This window comes from Acipenser ruthenus, chromosome 4 (assembly GCF_902713425.1).
Source record: "Acipenser ruthenus chromosome 4, fAciRut3.2 maternal haplotype, whole genome shotgun sequence".
In the NCBI taxonomy this organism is placed as follows: domain Eukaryota; kingdom Metazoa; phylum Chordata; class Actinopteri; order Acipenseriformes; family Acipenseridae; genus Acipenser; species Acipenser ruthenus.
The window spans coordinates 14,969,288-14,993,522 of NC_081192.1; the positions used below are offsets into that span (position 1 = coordinate 14,969,288).

Below are 24,235 nucleotides of genomic sequence, written 5' to 3' on the forward strand. Positions count from 1 at the left end.
TACTGCACATTGTTTGTCTTTGGCTGCATGCCAAGCTAGTCATGGTGTACATTACCTTTACATATTGGTGTAAATTCAAAAAGATGAAAACTCCTTGTTAAATAAGGCCATACTGTATGTAAGTTTTAAAGTGAAACACTGTTCCTTAAATTGGAAATTTCAACACAAAAATTCAGATATTAGGGGTCCCTGAGTGGCTCAAATCGGGGGTAAAAAGAGGTAAAGTTCTGTATATTTTTTACGTTCAACCAGGACTGTTTTAAACTCTGTCCACAAAGAGAAAAGTTTAACATTCCAAAATACCAGAAGGATTCATCGCTCCACTCCAGACTTCCCTAAAGTTGTACATTTATGGTAACAACAACTCCCTTTTTATTTGCAGATACTGAAAAAAAATACAGAACTTAACAGACTTTTATTTTGCATGGTTTCAGACAAGAACAATAAATCACGTGTACTGTACATCCCAGATCTGTGGTTCTTATTCACCAGAACGCTGATCGCACAGTCTGCCGTCATACTAGCAAACTGCCGGTCTCTGCTCAGCACAAACAGAATGAAGTTAGGCAGCTGAATATCAGGCTGGAACTAAACAACCTATTCATAGTGTTGACTAAAGTTGCAAAGTGAGAATTAAACCTAGAATGGCTCCAAGAGCCAAAATGCTGATAGCAAGGAAAGCAGACCTCAGGGCATTTTCCACATACCTCCTGTCTGCAGACCGAGTTGGATGGCTGTGCTTACACTACCTAAAAAAGACGGCTTAGAGACGTCACAACAGGGGCAAGTGTAAGCTGGGTATTATACTAGAATGAATACACTGACAATTAATTGTTTACTACTACTGAGCAAAAGCTTTCTTGTTACTGCTACTCATACAAGAAATACCAACAGCAGTTGATCACAGAATTCACCTTTTCCGAGCTGAAAATTCATTCATAGCATTTGTTTTCTTAAAAGGCTAGTTCACCTAGTAAAAACAGTCTGGCATCTTTTCAGCATGTTGTCAGAACATTTTATTACTACCACATCATAAAATAACCTTGAAGTAGGTTATTTATATTGGCTGACAAATGACGAAAGCTAAGCATACACTACAGGATGCATCATTTAGATTAGTAAAGTATGTATAATGTGTACAGTGCATACTACTGTATTTATACATGCATTAACTGAGCAACAGTAATTTATACAGTTCAGTTTGTGACAATGCATTTAAGTTTTCAAAGTTAACTGCTTAGACTGCTCACTGAAAGCTAACACTCTCCCTGCTCAAGAAGTACATGATGTTTGCATAACTTCCTACCACAGTTTGGTCTGAATTGCTACAGCAACATTCCACAACAGGCAATCACGCGTCAGAGAGCTATTTTAACTATGCGGCTAAACAAGTTCCCAATGAGATGTGAAAAACCCTGTCCAGAGTCGCAGAATGGATTCTGTTTCCAATTATGAATCCCGGCAGTGCTTTGTGTTTACTTTTAAGAACTAAGTGTTTCTTTTATTAGGAGAGGATGGAAGTTGATACATACCTGGCATTGTAAGCAAGATGAAGTGCCTTGGTAAAGAATAGTGCTTGTTTAACAAGGTATCAAGCAACTCCTGAACCATAAGAGTGACATAAAGCAATGCAAACACTACTTTAAATAAGAACACTCATTCGTAGATTTGCTGTATGGTGGATGTGAATCATATCAATATCATGGTGTATGGATGGCAATGTATATTTGGGTATAGGGTGTACACTACTATATTCCCTCAATTTACCACCCTCGTTTTGAGGAAAAAATAAAACAAATAAATATGCATTTACAAAGACACAACCTCAGTTATGTTTTTGTATCGTACAATACTGACACGAAACAGTGTTATTGTAGATTAACCACAGAGCTTGTTTATTGTGCTGCGCGCTGTATAATACTTAAGATGGCGTCTCTGTCGTACACACACCACCACTCACTCACTTACGGCATCACACATCCTGGCAACAGCAAGCACGACACAACACTCCACGGCATCAGGAAACATGTAACCCAGCAACCACAACAGCATTGAACTGTTGCTTGTCAAGTCAAAAAATACAGGGGTCTGATCAGCATTTCCGGGGGTAGGGTTTAGGTCGGCCAGGGTGTCCTCGGCTCACCACGTACCAGCAACCCCACTGCGCATCGATGCTGAGGTGATGCCAAGCTGCCAGAGAAAGACGGAGCAGAGACAGTGCAGAGGCAGAGCTGTAACTAACCGTGCATCGATGCTGCATTTGAACAGTAATTTGCCTGGTTAAAACTATTTTCTTACAAATAATAAAATATCCCTATATTTATTACAGTTTTGTCAGCCTGAAACCAACTACAAAGCATTACTTAGGGTGAATGTTAGACTGGTAACTGTATAGGTTACATGTACTCTAAACTACAAATAATAATAATAATAATAATAATAATAATAATAATAATAATAATAATAATAATAATAATAATAATAATAATAATAATAATAAACAAAAACAACAAACTATCAATGTTATTTAGGATTCAACCTATTTTTTTTTTTTTAATCAGAATAATATTCTACTCGCAGTTCATCGTTGGATTTAATCTAGCATTGTTTGTTCTGCTGCACACAACTCACTATCCTATTGTTGTCTTCAGATATAAAAAAAAAAAAATCCAAACACCGCTCTTTTGAGACGTATTTACTGCATTTTGATTGCACGTTACACAACACTGGGAAAATGAGTGTCAGTGTTCATGTGTCATTAGTAAGCGCGCCTGAACAAACATTAAATTCAAGCATGAACATTGAAGTACGTTATCGGCTAAATAACAGTAACTGCCACTAGCCGGTTGTATTTCTTTCCCTTATATCGGTGCCATGCCGATAGGTTACAGATTATCGGTGCTCCCCTAATTATATTTATTATATAAGGTAGCTGCAACAATCGAACTGTACCTTTCGTAAATCTGTTCCAATCAGCATTCAGAGCACAAAAGCAGCATGGTTCCCAATGGGGCACTTCTACCTCTGCATGGGAGAAAACCGTTAAACTAGAATAAGAACAAAGTTAGGACTGGTGCCAAATAAAGGATACAAAATAAGGCAGTCCAGCCCTTGTTTACAGTAGGTCCCAGAAGCAGTTTTATCTGCGTCACAAAAGATTCCGTTTTCGCAACATTAATTTACAACATTTTAACCAACAATTTCTTTCATGAAGCACACACATTAATTGTAGTTAATATGGTCATACATTTCATATTCATCCAGAAGGACCCTATGGTTGCACTCCATGCTCATTTTTTAACAGCTGTGCAATACTGTATCCCTTATCGTTCAACTTCCATGCTGTAAATGAAGCTCAATACTTCATTTACAATCTACATTGATACTGCTGTGAATATAGAAAACCTGAAATATCAGAGTGGAAAATCCAACAACCGCTTTCACTGTTGCTATGGAGATGTTCTATGCAGAGCGGGTCTTCCCAATTGACAAGATGTATGTTGTGTTTATGAAGCACTTGTACTACAAATTCCTAGTTGTGGAGGACCACTGGATAAGCATTACAATTGAAAACTGGACTACATGTCCACATGTATGGTCTCACCCAGAAATCCATGTATTCTTACTTTTAACCTGAGGTTTCATTGTACAGTAAGTATTTAAACAGAAATCCACAATCACTTCCATATGACAGGTAATAAGCCACCTTTCCACCTACCCATAAATTAGACAAATTAGCATTCTTTTTATTTGACACGTTGGGTTTATCAACAGTGGAAATCCCACGTGAACAGATAAGACAGATAATAGCAAATTACAGATTTAAGTAGGAGCACACCTGTACTTCCTTCAGCTCTTTCCAGTAAATCAAATACCTTTTTTTATTATTTTAAAGCCTGCAGTATGCAGTCATAAAAGATAAGCATTTTTTGAGTCGACACACTTGTAAAGTAAATCTGGCACACTTTCAAACCATTACTCTTTCCTCAAACAGTAACGTAGCAATGTACAGTATCCTGTTTACCTTCCCAATAGAGACTATTAGTTCAGTGATTGACAAACCAACCCCCATCTTGGTTACAGCTACTGTACTTACCAGAATTGGAACAAGTTATATTACTGTGCTAAGAAATGAACACAAATGCAGGAACATTTCCCTGAAAATCACTTGATTTCCACTGGCTGCTGAATCTGATGTGATGCACCAGTTGCCTGCGGTGCTGCCAAACAAGTGCATTTCCCTGTTGCTGCCCATGAATTCAATTATTACAGTGTTTCTGCTACACTGCTACACTGCTTGAGAACTTTATTAAACCAGACAGCAAGAAGTTTACCTTTTTTGTTCCAGGAAATGGACGTGAACTGGATTAGCTACGTTGTTGGGAACTTTAGTAACCTTATTTTTGTAAGCTGACGTTAAAGATAGACTTGTTAGGGTTTTGTTATGTACATTTCTTCTTATCACTTTCTCAGTATCTGTGCAGGACTGTATTAAACTGCTTGCAGTTTTATATTTTATTTTCTGTCTTAAAACATTTGACTGTGTTTAAAAAGGTCTACATCTACCTGAATTGCTTGACTACATAACTTTTCGATCTCTGGTGGCAGCTGAGATCTCACGAGAGTTGGTGGACACTTAAAAGCAGCAGTGCAGGCAAGCGCTGCGCACAGCGCAATGTGCAGCGCGATAAGTGCAGGGCTGTGTCTTGGACGTGGACCAAAGCAGTTCCTTATATGTTTATTTATAGAATATATGTTTAGTATAATGTAAAAGTCTCAATCCAAGTTAGCGATAGCAGCAGCAATAGGGAGTGTGTGTATTTGAGTTTGTTTTTTATTTGTATTTTATTTAATATTAAACCAATATTAACAGCCTAGGGGTTCCAATAATCCCTTAACTGTTATAGGCTGTTCTAGGCCTCCTTCTGCAGTTAGTGAAACATTACTAGGGCTACAAGGGGTACATTTTGACCTTCGAAGGTTCGGAACACATTACCAAAGGAAGGTTAGAACCTTCGATGGTACTCATTTGCATAATTTATTGGGTGACTTCACCATACTACTTGTTTATATTTGATTGAAAATCCTATTATTTTACAGGTAATCCATTTTAATGGAAACATTCATATGTAGTTAATAAATACGTTATATAGAACAATAATCATATTTTTATAATTTAAATAAAAATACACGTGGTTTATTTACACGTAACTGAGCCTGCTTGCAATCTATACAGTAAGCTTGCATTGCAGCAGCACCAACTTCAGTGGACAAAGCTTTATTTAACAGTCACCTTGCCAAGCAGCTTATCAGTCACATTTTACTACTACTAAAAATACTACTAATAATATGAACTTACGCTTGTCAAGTGACCCCAGAGATTGGTTATGCTTCCATGATGATACGAGTCACTTGCACAGTTTGCATTCAACTTTTTTTTTTTTCCCAAACAGCAGAGAAGAAATTACAGGTTTGCTTCTGGATAACATGAGCTGGAGCGGGGAGGGGTGGACAGTGCTCCGTTTTTTAAATTACAATTATTAGTGTTAGAGTATATTTTGTATGCTTCAAACATATTCTACCATAGAACTCATTTTACACTGTCTAGTACACTAGGTATTCAGTACATATTTTACTGAAGCAATACAGCCTAGAGTTACGAGCCCACTGCTCTGGATACTTTATACCCTGCTTCATACACTACAGCGGCGCCATGTAGAGTTGCTACGTTTGGTGGCAGATTTTAATACATTTTAAAAAAACAATAGAGTGCGAGAACCCGTCTGATGAACCTTCGAAGGTTTAAAACAATCTTCGAATCAGTGGCTAGCGAACAAACCTACGGACACAGCCCTAAACATTATCAACCCTATCAGCTGTTTTATCTAAATTAATTGATTCAGAGATTATCTTAATTGGTGATCTAAACTGGGACAGGCTTACTCTAAAATCAGAAGGGGTTACAGAACTCTAACTCACTAAATCAAATTCAATTAATAGACACTACTAGACTTAATGATAAAAAAAACCTGGTAGTGATACTTTATTAGAGGTTATGTTGACAAATTCTGTACATAAATATGTTGCAACTGGAATTTTTTCAAATTATTTGAGTGAACACTGTAATATTGTATGTGTTAGGGACACTAAAATTCCTAAATCTAATCTCTGTATTGTTTTTAAACGTTGTTTCAAATATTTTTCGGAGCAGGCATTTTTACATGATCTATGTAGGGTTGACTGGGCTAGAATTATGTTAATTCCAACAGTGGAGGATGCTCTGGTCGGTGTTTCAACAGCAGTTTATTTTAATAGCTAATAAACATGCTCCTATTAAGAAGTTCATAATTAAAGGCAGAGAAAATCCATGGTTCTCTCAAATCTTGATGAACTTATTCATCAAAGGAATACGTGTTGGGCTAAACCTAGGAAGACCAAAAACACACAGGACTGGTGTGAATTTAAAGAACTCAGAAATAAGTGTACCTTCTTAATTAAGAAAGCTAAATCAGATTACTATCTTAAACTCACAACTGAAGATTTTAATAATCATACTAAAAATTGGAAAACAATTAAACTTTTGCAATGTAAAAATTCATGTAGTTTTCCTCAGCAAATAGTATCTGGAAATTCAATCATTTCTGATAAGATTAATATGCTGAATGCCTTTAATGAGCATTTCTATAAAGCAGGTCATATTTTTAAAGATCAAACAGTGATGCCTCTAATTTTGAACTCCTATGCAACTCCAGTGGTAACAGTCTATCCTCCCCATGTTCATCCAGCTTTCAATGTTGTTCTTTTCAAGTAAGTGATATTTTAAAATCTCTACAAGCTATTGACTGTAAGAAGCTGGTAGGTCCTGATGGCCTAGATCCGTTTTTATTAAAAAATACCTGCTGTAGTTATTACTAAACCGATTACTTATATGTATAATCTTTCAATTGAATCAAATGAACTGCCTAATGTCTGGAAGTCGGCCTATGTTACTCCTCTCTTAAAAGCAGGAAATCCATCTGACATGAACAATTACAGACCCATTTCCAGCCTTGCAGCCTTGAGAGATATTACGAATTCAAGTTACAGTACTCATCATTGTGTGTTATATAGTTTGGTTGGCTGGACCTCCTTGCCTTGCCTTGGTATATTCTGTTATATAAGGCTATTCTTTGTAAATTACCTCCATATATAAATGAATACTTTATAGTCACTTTTTGTAACTACAGTATTAGATTAAACACATTTTTGAATTTCATGGTTCCTAAAGTGCGTACAGAGGCTGCTAAAAGATCATTTGCCTATTTTGCATCTTGGTCTTGGAATGATTTACAATCTAAACTTAAGTTGCAGTCCCGAATGACTTTAGTACAATTTAAGAGCAAGCTGCACAATTATTTACTTGAGAGTTGTGCATGTTTTAAGTAGTTGAGTAGACTTGTTACTGTTTGTTACTATTTGATTGTTGACTGTTTCACTGATTGTTGATTGTATTATTATGATTTGTTTGTGTCTTATGTATTTTATTTTTGTATTTGTGTTTTTGTGCCATGATTTATTGCGTTGCTGCTGCCTTTCTTGGCTAGGTCGCACTTGTAAAATAATTTTAATCTTACCTAGTAAAGGTTTTAAAATAAAAATTGTCATTCAAGCTATTTGGCTTCCAATTAAGTCTTGTTTTCTTATTACACAATTTAAACTTACTGAAATTCATAGCCACATAACTTACACTTGAGGGCCAATATAACATGCTCAAGCAAGGGCAGAGACTGGGGCACCAAGTCACTGATAAATCAAGGACGTTATAAAAGATAGAAACACGACAACTGGAAAATCATTGGACAAACAGCATGAATGGCTTCCTTTAAAGTGATATGAAAGTTACAGTAAAACCAAAGAATTTCAGTGTGCTGAAACAGAGGAGCGCGTCTGTTTTTCTGCAATGCATTATTCGAAATAAGTTACAATAGTTGCCTTGTTTTCAACAAAACCATTGGAACCTTCATTACTTTAACGTAGATCTTTAGGCTCCAGTAAAAGCACTGGATCACTGCTACTGTATCTCGTTAACCCTTCTGTACAGTAAGTGCTAATGAGTTGAACCTTTGAATAAAACTGGAAATCAATGGAGCCCATGTATGTTTGAAAAAATGTTTTATGTTCTATAGTAGTTTTGTATTCATTTTCTTTCTCATGTTCCTTTTCTTTATGTTTGTTGTCTCTTGGATTACATTGCATATCTGGCAACTGGGATCTACAGTATGAAGGAACAGTGTTTGGACTTTTGATCTGTTAACTAGCAAATGCTCCAGACGCTGGCTATCCAGTTCGCTCAAATAAGTCATAAAAACATCTGGCCAATGCTGAAACTGCTGATCAGTTTGGAAAAAAAAAAACTAAATGGAAAAGTAGTTAATAATTTAAGAAGCACTGGTAAAGTACTCAGTTAGTAGACAGGCTTGCATCACAGCTTACCCTGTGAACTTTTAGGAAGCTGCTTTCTAAGCATGTTTATTACCTTCCTAAAGTAGAGCAGGGAGAGGTTCATATTGGGCAACAGTACAACAAACTAGCTTCCACATTTACAGCAAACATTCTTTAACCAGAACTCTAAACAAACACAAGACTGTTAAAACAAGTACTGCGACTACTTTGCTAGACTTTGATTTGCTAATCTCCATCTTCAAGACAAGAAGATGCCGAAGTGATGAGAACTTCTACTTAGTACTCGAGGTGTAATAATACACTAAGGTCCCTATATAATACGTACTGTGATAAGATCTGTATCACAATATGTGCGATGGCCCTGATACCTACTTGTATGATGCATAATAAAACAAAATTCTTCATTCAAGAACCACTTGGTAAAATACAATGAGGAATATTGTACTTTTGGTATTGATTCACAATACATACCATGCATACATCAATTACGATATAGCATGTGAAAGAAAATATCATGCTTCGATATATGATGAACTGTTACGCCCCTACTCAGGATCACTTGGTATTTTTTATGGTACTTCAGCATAAACTGTAGAGATGCTACCGATTGTCCTGTTGCATACAAACCATTTAGCCAAATAAGCTTGCTTCAAATCAACGAACATGAGGTACTTGAAAAGCCTATAAAATTATTAAAAGTTGTGTTTTCTTGTTAGATTGTACTACATTTTTGATGAATAAACAAGACTGTAGGGGGGGGGGGGTTCTGATATTATTGAAACACAAAAGTAAATAGTAACGTTTCTGTCAAAAGCTTTTCTTAAGTTTCTGATATCACTGCACAGCTGTTAACTGCCATAATATAGGCAAATTCAGGTACAAAGCAGTTCTGTGTTAGAAGTGATCCCTAGATATGCTTTGCATATTCAGTTTGCTTCACTTCACTGTATACTGTAAAGATCCTGCAATTTCAGTTTTCAACTGTTTTATATCTGTACAATCTAAAGCTTTTACAAGACTCTTCAGATCTTTTTTGGTTAAGCTGTTTATCCATCCACGATTTCTCACAAAAATGTCTTATGGCAAGATGGAACAGCAGAACATACAAAACAACCAGTGGTGCCAGGGGGCTGCAGTGAGAAAACCAACATGTACTTATAGATGCACATTTAAAAAGCATTACAAATTTATGGCAGATTTAATATCAACAACTGCTGTATGAGTGTGAGTCCTTCAGATGCATTTGGGTTCAGCAGCAAGGTAAAGTTCGTCAAAGCAATTCAAGATAAATGTTTATATCCTAAAATCTAAGTGTTTTTTTGAAGAGACAGACAAATCCACGATCCTGCATACAGAACTTGTTAAGATGTCTTCGTAAAATGATCAGATACCCGGATTCTAGGCAAGGTGCTAAATCAACTATGAACTGACTGAGTTATCCCAAAAATACCAGTAATAAGCCTCACTCCTACTGTCATAGCTAGCTAATGAATCTTAACTAGTGATTGTACGAGAAGGCTACATACGGTACAGGTTAAAAGGTAAAACAAAGTAAAAAAGAGATGTGGATCCATTTTTTATTTACCAGTCACCAAAAGACAAAGACAAAGAATATTAGTGACTGCTACTTCTGTTTCCTGATACCTGGGACCTTTGCTTGAACCAGCACATCTGGAGCAAACTGGGCTGACACGGTGTGAAATAACTGACCGCACCGTCGGCAATGCCAAATAAAAAAATTGCGGCAAAAGTTGCCTGTAAGCCCGTCTGTCATTGCCGCCGGTGTCCATCAGCACCAGCACATCTGATCTACATCCTGTTCTGTCACAATTCAATTTAATTCTGTCTAATCTCATCCTGCGAGAAAATGACTCATTATCATAATGTAATATTGTTGCCATTCTGTTTACTGTGAACCTCCCAGCACTAAGACACGAGAGAGACGTACTGTATCATTGGTTAATGAAGGGCAAACAGAGGGAGGGACACTGTTAGACTGCACTTCCAGGAATTTTCAATCACACATGTTCACTGGCAGTGTCACTGTGATTTTTCCATCTTTGGAGAACCATGTCAACTCAAAAATGTTTAACAAGAAAGAAGGATTGACCTAATGTTCAGGTAAGAAATGGGTGCACAACAATTTGTCCCAGACAATAATAATAATAATAATAATAATAATACAATCATTTTGAGGTTTTGGGTTTGTATTTTTATAAGTGTCACTCAGCGCCAGGGTATCATCGGATCAGGCCCACCAAACGAAACGAGTTTGGCACCCCTGCAATACTGCAATAAGGGCTCAAATGAACAAGGAGCCTAGACTTAATTTGATTTCTAATCAAGGTTTACAGCATGATCCAGAAAACCTGTCCCCTAGATTTAACTTGTTAAGCTGTCTGTTTTAAGTTCTTATGATTGTAAATGTATGGATGATGTTTAATGGAAGTTCACTGGAAAACTGATATTGCAGTGTTTAATTCTTGTTCTTGAAAAATTATTTATGACCGTAACTAAAAGAAAGGCATATTTGAATGTATTTGTTTGTCAGTATTATTGGCCTTATGTTGCATTTATGTAAATACACAGTAGTAGTGTATAGTATAAGGCTATAAAAAAGGTAATATGTAATATCCTAAATAAATTTGCTTCAACAAAATGATTCTATAATTATCTTGTTTGCACTTCTATTAGCTGCATGGTCTCCAATGTGCAGTTCTGAAAGAAACACATAGTATAGCAAATGTATTTTCAACTTAAAACATAGTATCTGGTACAACTGTAGATTGTACCGCTGGTACAACTAGTTTTCAGTTTCTATGCCTCTCAGGATTTCTGTTACACTTCCTGGTGGATCTCACCTCCGCAGTGTCTTTTGGGTCAATTTTACTGGCTGAAAGCATGTCAGTCAAAAGGGGAAGCAGCTAGTGAATTAATGACAGTGAAAAAAGGCCTTTATACTTAATACCCTGCTTCCACGGTTGCATGCAGACCGCGAGGGCCTCAATGCGTGGAGCATTTTCATTTCCCTTTTGGATGAGCACTACCAGGACCAAGCCGTGAAACTCACAGGACATCCGAATCTGTCCCCAGGCTGAATGAGGCAGTTGCAAAGGGGATGGTGCAATCGAGGTTTGCAGAGCTTCTTGTTACACCAATGTTAAGAAGTTTAAAGAACTATGCACAGTGGTAAAAAAGAACCACTGAGCTAGCTATATTCTTAGCTTGCTGTTGAAAAAGATATTGCAACAATTTAAAATGAATAAAATATTACGTTACAGGTTTGTGCTCTGCTGGTTCATAGACTTGTGACGTCAGTTTTTTTAAGGGCTCTACCCCATCCCTGCCTGGGGCTACGCCCCTGCCCTACAGTGGAATCTATACCAGGCTCTTCTGGTGCCATACAAGACCAGCAGCTTGAAAACGAGGTACAAGAGTACTGGGTGCCACAATGTACTGGTTTGGTTTATATTGCATATACTGCCTTAGCAGGGATAGAAATAAAACTCCAACTGCATAGCAGTTTGATTCATTCCTGTTTAATAAGACATACTTGGGCTTGTTATCTATACATGGTGGCTAAGCAAGCTTGTAGTAAAACCTGGAATAGGTGATACTGCTATGCATTAGGAGGAGTCTTATTTCCATCCCTGCTTAACCATTCAACTCTAGATCTGGCATCAATTTATGAAAGATGCTAATATTTTGCATTTAAAAAACATTTAATAGTCTTATTGTTTTCCAGGTACCTAATACATAGTGTATGAAAACTTTTACTCCGGATGTCATCTGCCAAATAACTTCGGGTGAAGTAAATTTCATGCAGTATTCTACAGTATAGCTGTGTTCCTGATGACAGACATATTCTACAGTATAGCTGTGTTCTTGATGACAGACATATTCTACAGTATAGCTGTGTTCCTGATGACAGACATATTCTACAGTATAGCTGTGTTCTTGATGACAGACATATTCTACAGTACAGCTGTGTTCCTGATGACAGACATGCTGTTCAAAAGCCTCAAGGCAATTTATTCACTGCAACATTAGAGAGACACAGTGTGCTGCTTTTACATAATAATGCGTGTCAAAACACCAGAGCATCATTCTTACTTGAACACTCAAGTCTTTACATTCTGTCTCTTAACTGCAGTCGATGAGTAGATGCTCCAACACAATCAATATAATTTTAGACATCACTGTGGACTGGTAGCTGGTCTCGTCACAAACGAACAAACTATTTATTTCGTTATTAAATGCATAGTGTACGGTAGCTTTGTCTAAGCAAGAATGCTATAGCTGTGTCCAGAGAATTGACTGAGAGATCATACTGCGATAAAGCTGGAGCACATTGAAAAGAGAATGACATGAAGAGATGTGCTTTTCTCACAAGTGTTTTTTCCGGTTATTCTAATTAGCCCACAGGTTTGTTTTAATTTGTCCTCCAATTTGTGTACAGTATTACTGTAGTTTATATATATAAAATGGGAATGTCAATTATTAATTACCTTTATTTTTTAACACAGTTCCTTAAACCAAACTGAAGCCAGACACTACTGTAAGCCACTCCTACTGCATTTAAACTGGTGTCTCGAAGGCCCAACACAAGGTTACTTAACCTCCTCTGAATAGCTGATGAACAGATTCCCATTGGAAGAACACTACAGGTACAGAAAAGGAGAATGTTTTGCAAGGAACGGCAATCCCAGCCAACCATTCCAGACAGGTTCCAACAAATCAATTCTGTTACTTCAGTGAATTAGAAACATTACTTTCGGTTGCTTCATCGAAATATACATTTATAATAAGAACATTTTCAGTACATAAAGTATGTTATTTTGGCATTTTTGACAAAGAAGTGAACTATATGAATAGAAACACAAATACTATTGTGTAAATCAAGCTGTGTATGTACTGTATACTCACACACACACAGACAGAGTAGGTATGTACGCAAACAATACTGCACTGCATCAGACAAACCAATATAAATTTGAAGAAAACTATGCAAAACTCTACCCCAAGCAGGGGGGGGGGGGTTAACCAAGGCCTACATCCCAAACCACTGCCCTTAATGCAGTGTATTTTTGCAAGTAAAAAAAATAATAATCACACTTGAAAAAAATAAGTATCCCTTGAGGGATCCATCCTGGTAAACACAGACGAGTTACCTGCTGCTTACAGATTAAGGTTTTTGATAATGGATTTGACGCACTTGCAATCTGACTGTTTTTCTATTTTGAGTGGTGAAAATCTACAATTAGACAAAGTAAACACCTGTATGATGTGCCTTCAACATAGACAGACTAATTTTATTTGTATGTAGGTATATTGTATTTAAAAAAAAACATAGTTGGATTTTCATCAGTGTGACACCACACACCATTTCCCCCTTATTCTGTGATTTTGAACAAATGTACCGTAACTACTCTGTGATTTTTAGTACAAATTTCTGTGACAAAATCCCAGCCTTAACAATAAGCAATAGCCAAAGATGCATCTGGTACAGAATGTCTGTTTGGAGTTAGAAGTAGACCTAAATAAGTCTCAATTAAAAAAAAAAAAAAAAAAGTATTCCTGCAAACAGTCAGTACCTACAGTACTGTACATTTCATAAACCCATCAATCAGACTTAATTCCGGATATGAAATTATACATGCCCCAGCAATCTGTTCCCAACTCCCACCTTACATTAAACAATATTACCCAAACAAGCGTAGTGCCGTTTATGCATAAACCACATTTTCTCTGTTGTGGCGTAAATTACTTGCCCTAAAAAGGGAAACTAGGAATTTCATTCTTCAAGAAAAAAAAAACACTTGTTCTGACAAGTATTGTAACCAGTCATCTTGTTTTAGAAGAACAGTTACCAGACATAACAGATTCAATCAATTGCATCAGTTATGCCTAAAATCCAAAAATGATTCATTTAGGCCTGTGTGTTTGTCTGTCTACTACAGTATATATGGCACACCTACACTTAGACATACAAGATTTACTTTCCCGAAACTGATAATTACAGTGGTGTTTTTAACTAATGTTGAGCATCAAGGGTGACCATCCAAGATTCATAAGCAGAAATAGGTTTCGAAGCATTGGACAGATAAATCTTGTAATAAAGACTTCTGCAGAGCAGTTAATAGAATTCCATGTTTTACTGTGCGCTTTTAATTAGACTTCAAGTTTGACTTTATAAAAGCACAGATTTACATGTACAGATTTCATCCTGTGCATAGAACACTGCACCTAATTTCAATGTTCAAAAAACATAGCACCTGTAGGCCTACACACATCATTCAGGGACTGTGGCTGTTGATTTTGGACTGAAATATTTCACGACCATGGTGGAGGGTGGGATAAAATGTTTTACAAAAATACAGTTATTCATTTTAAAGCTATTCCGGAGTACAGTCTTCATTTGTGTAATTTACAATAAGGTAATATGTCATGTGTAGGGTTTCTTACTATACAAGAGACATCATTTCGCACATCAGAACGGTTTAGCTTTGCGGGCCTCTCGCCCAAACTCCACGAAATGACATCTGCAATAAGAAACAACCTGCACACAATGTACTATAAAATAAACTTTTAGCAAAATCTGGAACGCCTTAAAACTGCTAAGCAATGGGAGTGTTAATTTTGCTCTCTTCACTTCAGAACTAGGAGGCAAACAAGCAGCTAGTAACTTGACTGGCACAGCTTGAGGTAAGCTGAATCTTGGGCAGAAATAGCATGGAGTAGTTCACAGAACCAGGGCCTATCAGGAAATCGTGAAGCAATTAAATTTACTCAGCAGTGTTAATGAATAGACTGACAACTTAACCTGAATGAATGCATTGCAATTGAACAGCAAGGCATCTGTCTGGCCACACTTGACCAAAAGGTTTTAACAGACTGTTGGGGCCTTCTAGTCGAGACCAGTAAACTGGTCTAATTTTAAGATGTCTCTCTATGACAGTTGTTCATTATTTTTAAGTATACAGTAACACACCAACCATTTCATTAGTTATCTAAATGTATTTTTGTCTGTAAAGTGCTGAGACAGTTAATTGAGTTTAGAAATGTAGGTCAGTGGTGTAAAATCTTCTAAGACAGACTGCCTCTTTAAGAACCATGACTTTGTGATGTGCAGGGTTTGGGGTGGAAAGTTTTACTGATAAAATAGAAATAAGTACAGTTTACTACCTCAGGGAGTTCCTTTCCAGTGAAGTACATTTTCATTTATTTACACAGAGGCCTTAACAGCATACATATGGTGGGGAGGGGGGTTTGGGCATGGAAAAAAATTGTCAATTATAAAATGCATTTCCCTTTGTTTATATTAATTTTCCAAAAGTCATTTTTATCCACCAAGTATTACAGCAGGTATGATAACTGCTTTGTCTTTGGCAGATTGTGCATTTTGGACTGCACCAAGTCATGAGCCTCAGAGCTACCCTCAATTATTATTCAAATTATCAGGAGTTTGCGAGTTACCGGGCCCGTTTGCTCTCTTCTGTTTTGCAAAGTGGTAAGAAGAGACAGAATAACCTCACCTAAAGGGTCTTCAGATCAAAGTGGAAAACCCATTGAAACCTTCACATTAATAGACACATATACTAATACTTTAAAGAAATAACACATTATTTTTAACTGCAAGTTAACGTTGGTCAATTTGTGAAAAAAGCCATTTTCTGCACTGCTCAGCGACAAAAAAGCTTGCAAGTGCTTGTTACATCTTACCCTTTAGGTTTCTTCATGAGCTGCACGTTACAAGTTAGATTTCCCTGCCTGTGCAGTGGTTGTGTACTGTAGACACAAGGCAAGTGTTTTTGGGGCCTGTTACTGCCTGGGGCATTCATGACCAGCAGCAAATGTGCTCTTCACTAAATAGGGCTGAGGAGAACAGCACAGTGTCTGCATTTTAACCAAGTTATGCAGCTTTAATGAACTATTGTGGGTGGCTGAATAGTTCCTTCATAAAAATGTATCAGCAGACGCAGAAAAAACAGAAAAATATGCTTATTCAAAAGTGCTCATACTCGACTTCACTCAGACAGTGCTTGATGACCAAACAGATTTTTTTTTTTTTTTTTTTTTTAATTCTTCTTCTAATTATTATTATAACAGAAAATGTGCATTTGGTTTGAAGTTACTGCAGTATTTCCAAAGGTCATCCAAAAAGGCCTTTGAGCTCTCTTTCAAAGGTAATCAAAGACCTGTTAACCTGCAGACTAAGACTTTAACAGGGGTGTCAATGTTTAACCACCACTTCCAATCACAAGTATTGTGCAGCTACCATATGCTCTATGTTTTTATATAAAACTTAGAAAGAGGTTGAAAATCGGCAGTTTTTAAAAACTTTTTTTTAAAACATTTTTTGATAATTTTTTGGGTGGTGTAGCTCATATGAAAAAAATAGATCCCACAACAAAATCAATGATTCCTCATGAAAGAACTACTGAATGCCTTTCTGTAGATGTACTGGGGTTTAATTTCTGATTTAAGGATCCAAAACTACAAGTGCTTAAACACAAAGTGTTCATATTCATGACCAAATATGGTCATTCCGTGTAGGCAGCAAAGAGTTAACCTCCACTTCCACTTGTTAAATGGATGTCAATGTTTAACTACCACTTCCACTCACAAGTCAATTCAAGTCCAGTGTAAAGAAATAAAGAAATAAATAATATTTGGGACATAGAACAGCGTTTTTCTGTTCATGCGTTCCTCAAATGCACATGCCCAAAATTTTGCGTCCCATCCATCAAATATACATTTTAACACAAAGGCTAAGAAACTCCACGGATGTGCATTTTGGTACATTTTTATAATCATTTAAACTCTATGGCATGTAGTAGTTTAAAAAATCTCTGCCTGTGTATAGATATACATATAAACACAGACACACTTTTTTCTTTGTTATAGATACTAACAGTAGACGTTCGCATGACAACGAGACTGGATTCTAAGCACTGTGTGTTGCCTTCAACGAGTGTTTTAATATTTTTCTGCAGTCCAATAACAGAAAATGGGTGCTTTTAGGTTCTACTTATTAACTCCTGTATGCATCTCCCACAACATCGCTGTGTCTTAAGTGAAGATTCTTGAAAAACTGTACACCTGTGCTTATATACAGCTCTTTCACACACAGTACATCTTGCCGTCTCGATAAACAAGCCATGGATACTTCATCTCCCATTCAAAATTCTAAGAACATATTTTTTGTTTGTGTTTTTGTGCATTACTACTGCTTGCAATTGCTTCGGTCAGATGGCTGAGATGCAGATGAGCAATCTTCTTCATGAGAATACTGAAGATGCTGACTGCTTAGCAAAAAAAACTTCCGATTGACAATTGACTTGCTGTCAGTGTACACTCTGCACTAGGTATCCATTTTTATGCTTAAAAAAATCTGTAAGGACATCCCCTGTTAAACTACTGCGGAAAATAACAAACGCACAACGTTAAATTAGGCGACTGCAAAAATGAAATGCGCGTTAAAAGTAGGATCGGGGATGAACAATTCACGGAATTTGTCAGCAAGACATGAAGGTAAAAGCAAAGACTGTTTTGCAATTAACAGCTTTTTCTGAGTTTAATTATAAAAACAGAATCAGCTAAATTTGTCAACTGATTAAAAACAAAACCCGAAAACTTCAAGCCCTACTTGTGTGTGTGTGTGTGTGTTTGCATTTACTTTTTCCAAAAACCTTGGACCTCTGTTAATATGGGGCATAACACATTATTCTAAAATAAAATACAGTGCGTGGTGGGATACTATCGTATTAATTTCTAATGTTCATTGCACTGCAAGGAACTGTAACCGAGCTATTCTAATAGCATTAGTGTGTGTACGCTTTATATCCGACTAACATGAAACGGTACTTCAGTGTGGCCGCTAAAGTTTGACCTGGATTAATTAAAAGGTTTTTGAGTACAGTTTTCGAGATCTGTATGTAGTGTGGACAGAGCCTAAAAGTAAATATCCTTAATATTGCTGGCAAAACCAAATATGATGCTTACTGCTGCCACCTACAGGACTGGAGTGTACCTTAATCAATGCTGTTATATTGCAGAACAGGTTTTTTTTTTTTTGTAAACAAGCAAGTATTTTACTGCAGTGTAATAGATTACCACGCATATGCATGTCTGTGTCCCTTTCCATTCTGTGTGTCCAGTGAACACAAGACAAAATATTTTTCCGCCCAATGGATTTATTTTGCATCTAGGACACAAAATGTTGTGTTAACACAACCTCTGAAAGGACCAAAGCTAAATTTTAAATATCCAGAAACAACACATAGTGCACATGTTGCTATTGTATGCCTAAAAGTGAAATAAAAAGGTGGGAGAAATACTGCAGTACAGCAGGACTGCTTCTCGAATCAGGAATGTCTTTTCTGGTAAAGAACGCAGCTTGGAAAACAAGGCACAATCAAAAGCACAGAGGCCCCTTGTTCTGAACCAGTTGCCACATACTGTACACAAGATATGGCAATTGAAGCAAACACTACCAAATACTGTAACTAATATGCGCTTTATCTACAAAATCCTTTTGCATGGGACCTCATTCAAACCAAAGGTTGAACAGAATCACAGCACCACATCTAAATCAAACAGAACTGTCGTTGCCATGTCAATGAAAACGTCCATAACCAATGTATGTTTGTCAATTCTCAACATACAGAGGTCTGAGACTCTCAGTTTAATAGAGCACTCTAAGGCAAACTCAGGAGACACATTTTAAGTCCCACACCCCATACGTATTCTAAGACAGTTGAGTTAACTTGATGCAACACTGTTGTCTTTTCAGTAAGAACCTCAAAGTCTAGACTAAACTGACAATCAAAATTGACTGTGTGTCACTAACTGACAAGTCAAGTTGTCAACAAATGTTCAATTGGCAATCAAGTTGCTGGAATAGACCACTGCTCTATTTCAAGCAATTCAGTTGACAATTTTTCTACATCATGTGTGTGTTCAGCCAATGATATTGCATTTTCTAATCACCTGATTTCACTCTCCAGGCGCCATCTTAAAATTGCTTCAAATAACTGTGAATTTTCCAGTGTGCATGTGGCACATTTAGCTACAGCAATCCAGTTATCAATTTTTTGTTGTCAACTAGAATTGACAATAGAAAGTGCTCACGCATCTCCAGCTGAAGAATGACTGGGCATTTTAAAGAGCGCAAACGAGGGGCACTGGGGCACTACACTGGGACTACTGTATGGAACCTAAACGTCAAAAAAGGACAGAAAATGTATGTTTTCATGCTACGTGGACCAATTAATAAACATTTTAAACATTCTATTGATTACTTTAGTCTTTCAGATTCTTAGTTTCTGGTTTGGATAATTTGATTAATGTACAATGGTGTGATAAACCGTATCATTGCAGTACATGTTTATTGTTTATTCCATTTATGTTTATTGATTATTTCTGGTACATAATCAAAACTAAAAAAAAAAGGAAGCGACCTGCCGAGTACCTTGACTTGTTAATCCAACGTTGGACAATTTCTTATTTTCAAATTGTGTTCTTTAGAATTGATTGTAAGTACAGCACATATTTTTTATGTTTGCTTTACTCACTGTAAGGACACTTGTAGTACATCGTTGTGTTGTACTATTTAAAGCCTACTCCCTTTTTTGTTTTACACGCACATGAAGTAAACAGTTCCATGTTTGGGTATTTCTTGTTTCTCATGTTTCTCATTTAACACTAACATTTAAAACATGTATTTCAGTGCCATATTTGTACTGCAGTATATATCGTTCCATATAAATACATTTGAAAACGGGGGCTTTTCGCTTATTGGCAACTTTCGGTTAATGACAACATTCTGCTGGGAACCGAGAGGTTGTTAATAAGCGGCATCTACTGCACTTCCCTTTTCTTTTTGAAGTTTTGTTCAGTTTCTTTTTTTTTTTTTTTTTTTTTAATCTACCATAGTTTAGATTAATGGCTTCATCTTTTTACAGTTCCCAGCTGGCTGGGAAAGAGAAGAGAAGCATGAGGAGGTGAGCAGATGCACCCCTGGCTACACATGGTACTGCTCAGGAGATCCCTTCAGGCACAAGGAGGTTGACAAAACATTTCTACTGGCAGATCCTGCAGAAAACCAATGACCCATGATGAAATTCACCACAAATTTTGTTTGCCTGAACCACTATTACATAAAATAAAATATTCAAGATTCTTTATAAGTTATAGTTCAGCAAGATCCTACTGCAGAATCTGAATGTTTTTTCATCTATAGTACACATACTCTAAAATCTCACCCATTCACTCTGTTTCCCTCCACTTTAAATGGGTGCTTTTAGGTTCTACTTATTAACTCCTGTATGCATCTCCCACAATTTTAGGAATAGGAAAAAACTCTGCCAGTGTTACAAGAATAGTAGAACGATGGTACTGTATCAGACAACCAAAGGATCTGCTGACCCCAAGTCCTGTTCACTAACTAACTAAGCTTTCTAAATTCAACACTACAGTACAAAATGCTGTTAAATGTCTGACACACAGACTCTAAGTTATACAAGCTGCCCAGCTTTTGTGAACTCACTTAACTGTCTAAGTTCAATGCAAAAAAGAAGAAAAAAAAATCTGAACATTACATGATTTTTCCATCAGCCACAGCTCAGCTAACAATTTCAATTCAGACATTCCAACAGTCGTACCGGCATGGTTTATTATGATGTAAATAATCACAATTTAATAAAAGACGTTAAACGACCATCAATTTACTGAGCAATGCAGTTTTCCAGGAAGGGTAAAAACAGTCCAAGCCACAATGCACTGTGTTGCAATGTGAGGAGTGGGATCTCAACTCATGGACATGGAACGCTTGCACTTAACATCAATTTAAATCCTGGATTGCGGGACACAAATTCAAAATAATTGAAGCTGGCTGACCCCTCGGTTCTTGTCCAATTTCACATTTCAATTTAATTTTTAGTTCTAATATATCTTGATCAGTTAAACTGGGCATGGGCCAGACCAAAGGGTTTCAGTCCCCAGCATCAGCATCAGCCTACATGCCAATCAAGGGTTTAAAACAGTATCATGGATGCACAACTCAAATTATATATATATATATATATATATATATATATATATATATATATATATATATATATATATAATTGGATGCACACAAGCAAGCATTATTTAATTGCATGAACTGCATTATTTGACATGGTTACAGTAATACAGTTTTAAGCCTTATGACAATGACATTTGCAAGTGAATGAGGGAAATGGAACAACCATCACCTTACAATATCTGTGCTAGTATAAATTACAACAAGGGAGCACTGTTTGTTTGATAAATGAAACAAATATATTTGAAAAGAATAAGCACATAAAACGTTAACATTTTACTAATTTGCTTATTAAGTCTGTTCAGACAAGAATGCATGTATTTAAAGTGCACAGCAAATTGCTACTAACCACCTGGTGAATCTTTCCTCTGGCACAATGCATCGGATCTGTGCTATTAAGGGCGAAACAGGACCATGAGATACCCAATGAAACGAACTAGATCAATGAATTCTGTGTTGAGGCAATGTAGCCGAGAAAATGAAACTATATTACACCCTTGTGAACGCGTCTCTTGGTGGTTTCACAAGCACCCTATTTACATAGACTAGGCAAGGAGCGGAGATGTGCTAATAGGGGTCTATAACCAGCCCTCAATTCGTCTTGGGTTTCTCTTCCAAGCATTAGGGTAGAATGGTTTACACAGTAACAGTAAACTCAGGGAGATGGAAACTTTAGACAGATGTTGGTCTGCCATTCAGGGAGCTTGATTCCTTAACATCAGCACATTTTAAATCAGTCAGAATGACCACAACCCTTTATTTATTTATTTATTTGCTTGCTTGCTTGCTCTGCAAGTTACTGCTAGGGACTATGATAACATATGTTAACATTTGGTAAACTTGTTCATATGATTTTCATTGACATGTTGAGACAGTGACTGATTTGTTTTTATTTGCCAAGTCGGTATCTCTGCGTGTCTGGTAGGCGTATATCCATCCTCGCCTTAAACCAGGGATAGAAATAAGATTCCCGTTGCATAGCAATTTGATCCAGTCCTGATTTTACTATGTGTTTAAAAGAACACACCTGTTACCTATACACTTTGGCTAATAAAGCTCTAAGTAAAATATGGAATGGGTAAAAACTAGGAGTCTTATTTTCATCCCTGACGCTTTAGATCATTTGATGTACAGTCTCACATGACCGAATCTTTCATAATATGTGTTTAATATAGTTCAATAGGATACCGGCATGAATATGGCCAATAAATAAATAAGCCGCAATAAAATATTTTAAAATAGATAATACACTTTAAGCAAAATGGCTGTTTAGTTTTTATTTTTTCAGGCGAGTACTTTTGCATAGAGAAGTTCACCTTAATGATGCGTGCACACCAACCTCATTTTAAATACAAGCAAGCCCCTCCTATTTGAGGCACAGTGATTTAACAGTACAGTTCACAGTGGTTAGCAATAACGCTGTCAAGAAAAACACTTACCAGTAAACAATTTGTATTGACTTCAGATTTAGGATCCTTTAGCATGGAATCGATTTTTTCAAACCGAGCCTCCAAACTTTCTCCCGCAGACATGTTTGCTGTCAACTTCTTCTACAGCAGTTAAAAAAAAAATCTACTTCCTATGTGGTTGACTAAGCTGTAGCAGTTAACAGCCGACCTCTGTAATCAAAGAAACTTCATATACCTAAGCACTTTATCTGCCAGCTTTTCAGTGCAACCTTTAATTAGACCCTGGATAATCAGATGCCACATCTTAAGAAAAGCACCAGTCCACCTCTTCCTGATGTTGGTCTTCTCCACAGAGCTTGTTTGATTAACAACCACTGGAACAAAAAAAAAAAATCAAAAAGCAAGCAACAGTGTCTTCACTCCTTTCAAATTGTTAATTTTGAAACCCGACGCACACATATTATAAAAATGTTCTTAAAAATATACATTTAGTAATCCCTTAAAATGCTCGTTTTTCGGCATCTTTCTGGGTTGATAGTCCTGTGGATAGAAAAAAAAAAAAAACCACAAACGAGTCTGACAGCTGCAAAAGTAGAACTGGCCAAAAAAAAAAAAAAAATGTTCTGCAGCAAAATTCTGATCAGTTCAAAAACACAGCCTCGATTAAACCTCTCGTTTGGTTTGCTACCAATGATCAGTCCTCGTATTCCAGGTCCAAGGGATGTAGAAATAAGAAGCTTGTTTGTTCCTAAAGTTTTTGAGAGGGGGGAAAGCAGATTTAAATCAAATTATTTTTCGAAGTGTACAAAGTACCAGAATTTCTCCGCCTGCCCGACAAACATGTCCGCCTTCCTGTTCAAACAAATCGTAGGCAAACCTACGACCTGTGCGCACTGCGCAGGCGCATACCCTACTGCAACAGGCACCACAGAATGTGTGTGAAGTAACTTGGAATACACATCCAGTACATTACTCAAAACAGACAAAATGTAGTGTTCACGCATGTTCGTTGTGTACGAGCATATACATTCAAAACAAGAGACAATTTTGAGTTTTAGTCCATGCCAAAACGTTTAACTGCGTCTTGCAGAGATAGATACTATTTTGATGTTGTTTGCTGACGTTTTGTTTTTTTTTTGCAACATTCTTCAAATCGTGCTTATCATATTAGTTTTTTAATAAAGGCGATACAGTTAACTCCATGCTACTCTTATGAACAATAAGACAACAAGTGATTCCATTAAAAAATAACGAACATAGGTAAATGTGTAATTCAAAAGCACATTAACCCAATAAG

The 24,235-nt window shown here is 36.7% G+C and overlaps 1 protein-coding gene across 1 annotated transcript in view; it reads right to left on the minus strand.

Moving 5' to 3' along the window:
• The window catches only part of LOC117400355 (rho-associated protein kinase 1-like), a 63,139-nt gene extending 39,249 nt beyond the window's left edge, over positions 1-23,890 (minus strand). Inside the window, exon 1 of the mRNA XM_034000190.3 lies at positions 22,969-23,890. Within this exon, the coding sequence (XP_033856081.3) occupies positions 22,969-23,061 (93 nt within the window). The 5' untranslated portion in view covers positions 23,062-23,890. The remainder of the gene's footprint in view (positions 1-22,968) is intronic.
• Between the last annotated feature and the right edge of the window lie 345 nt (positions 23,891-24,235).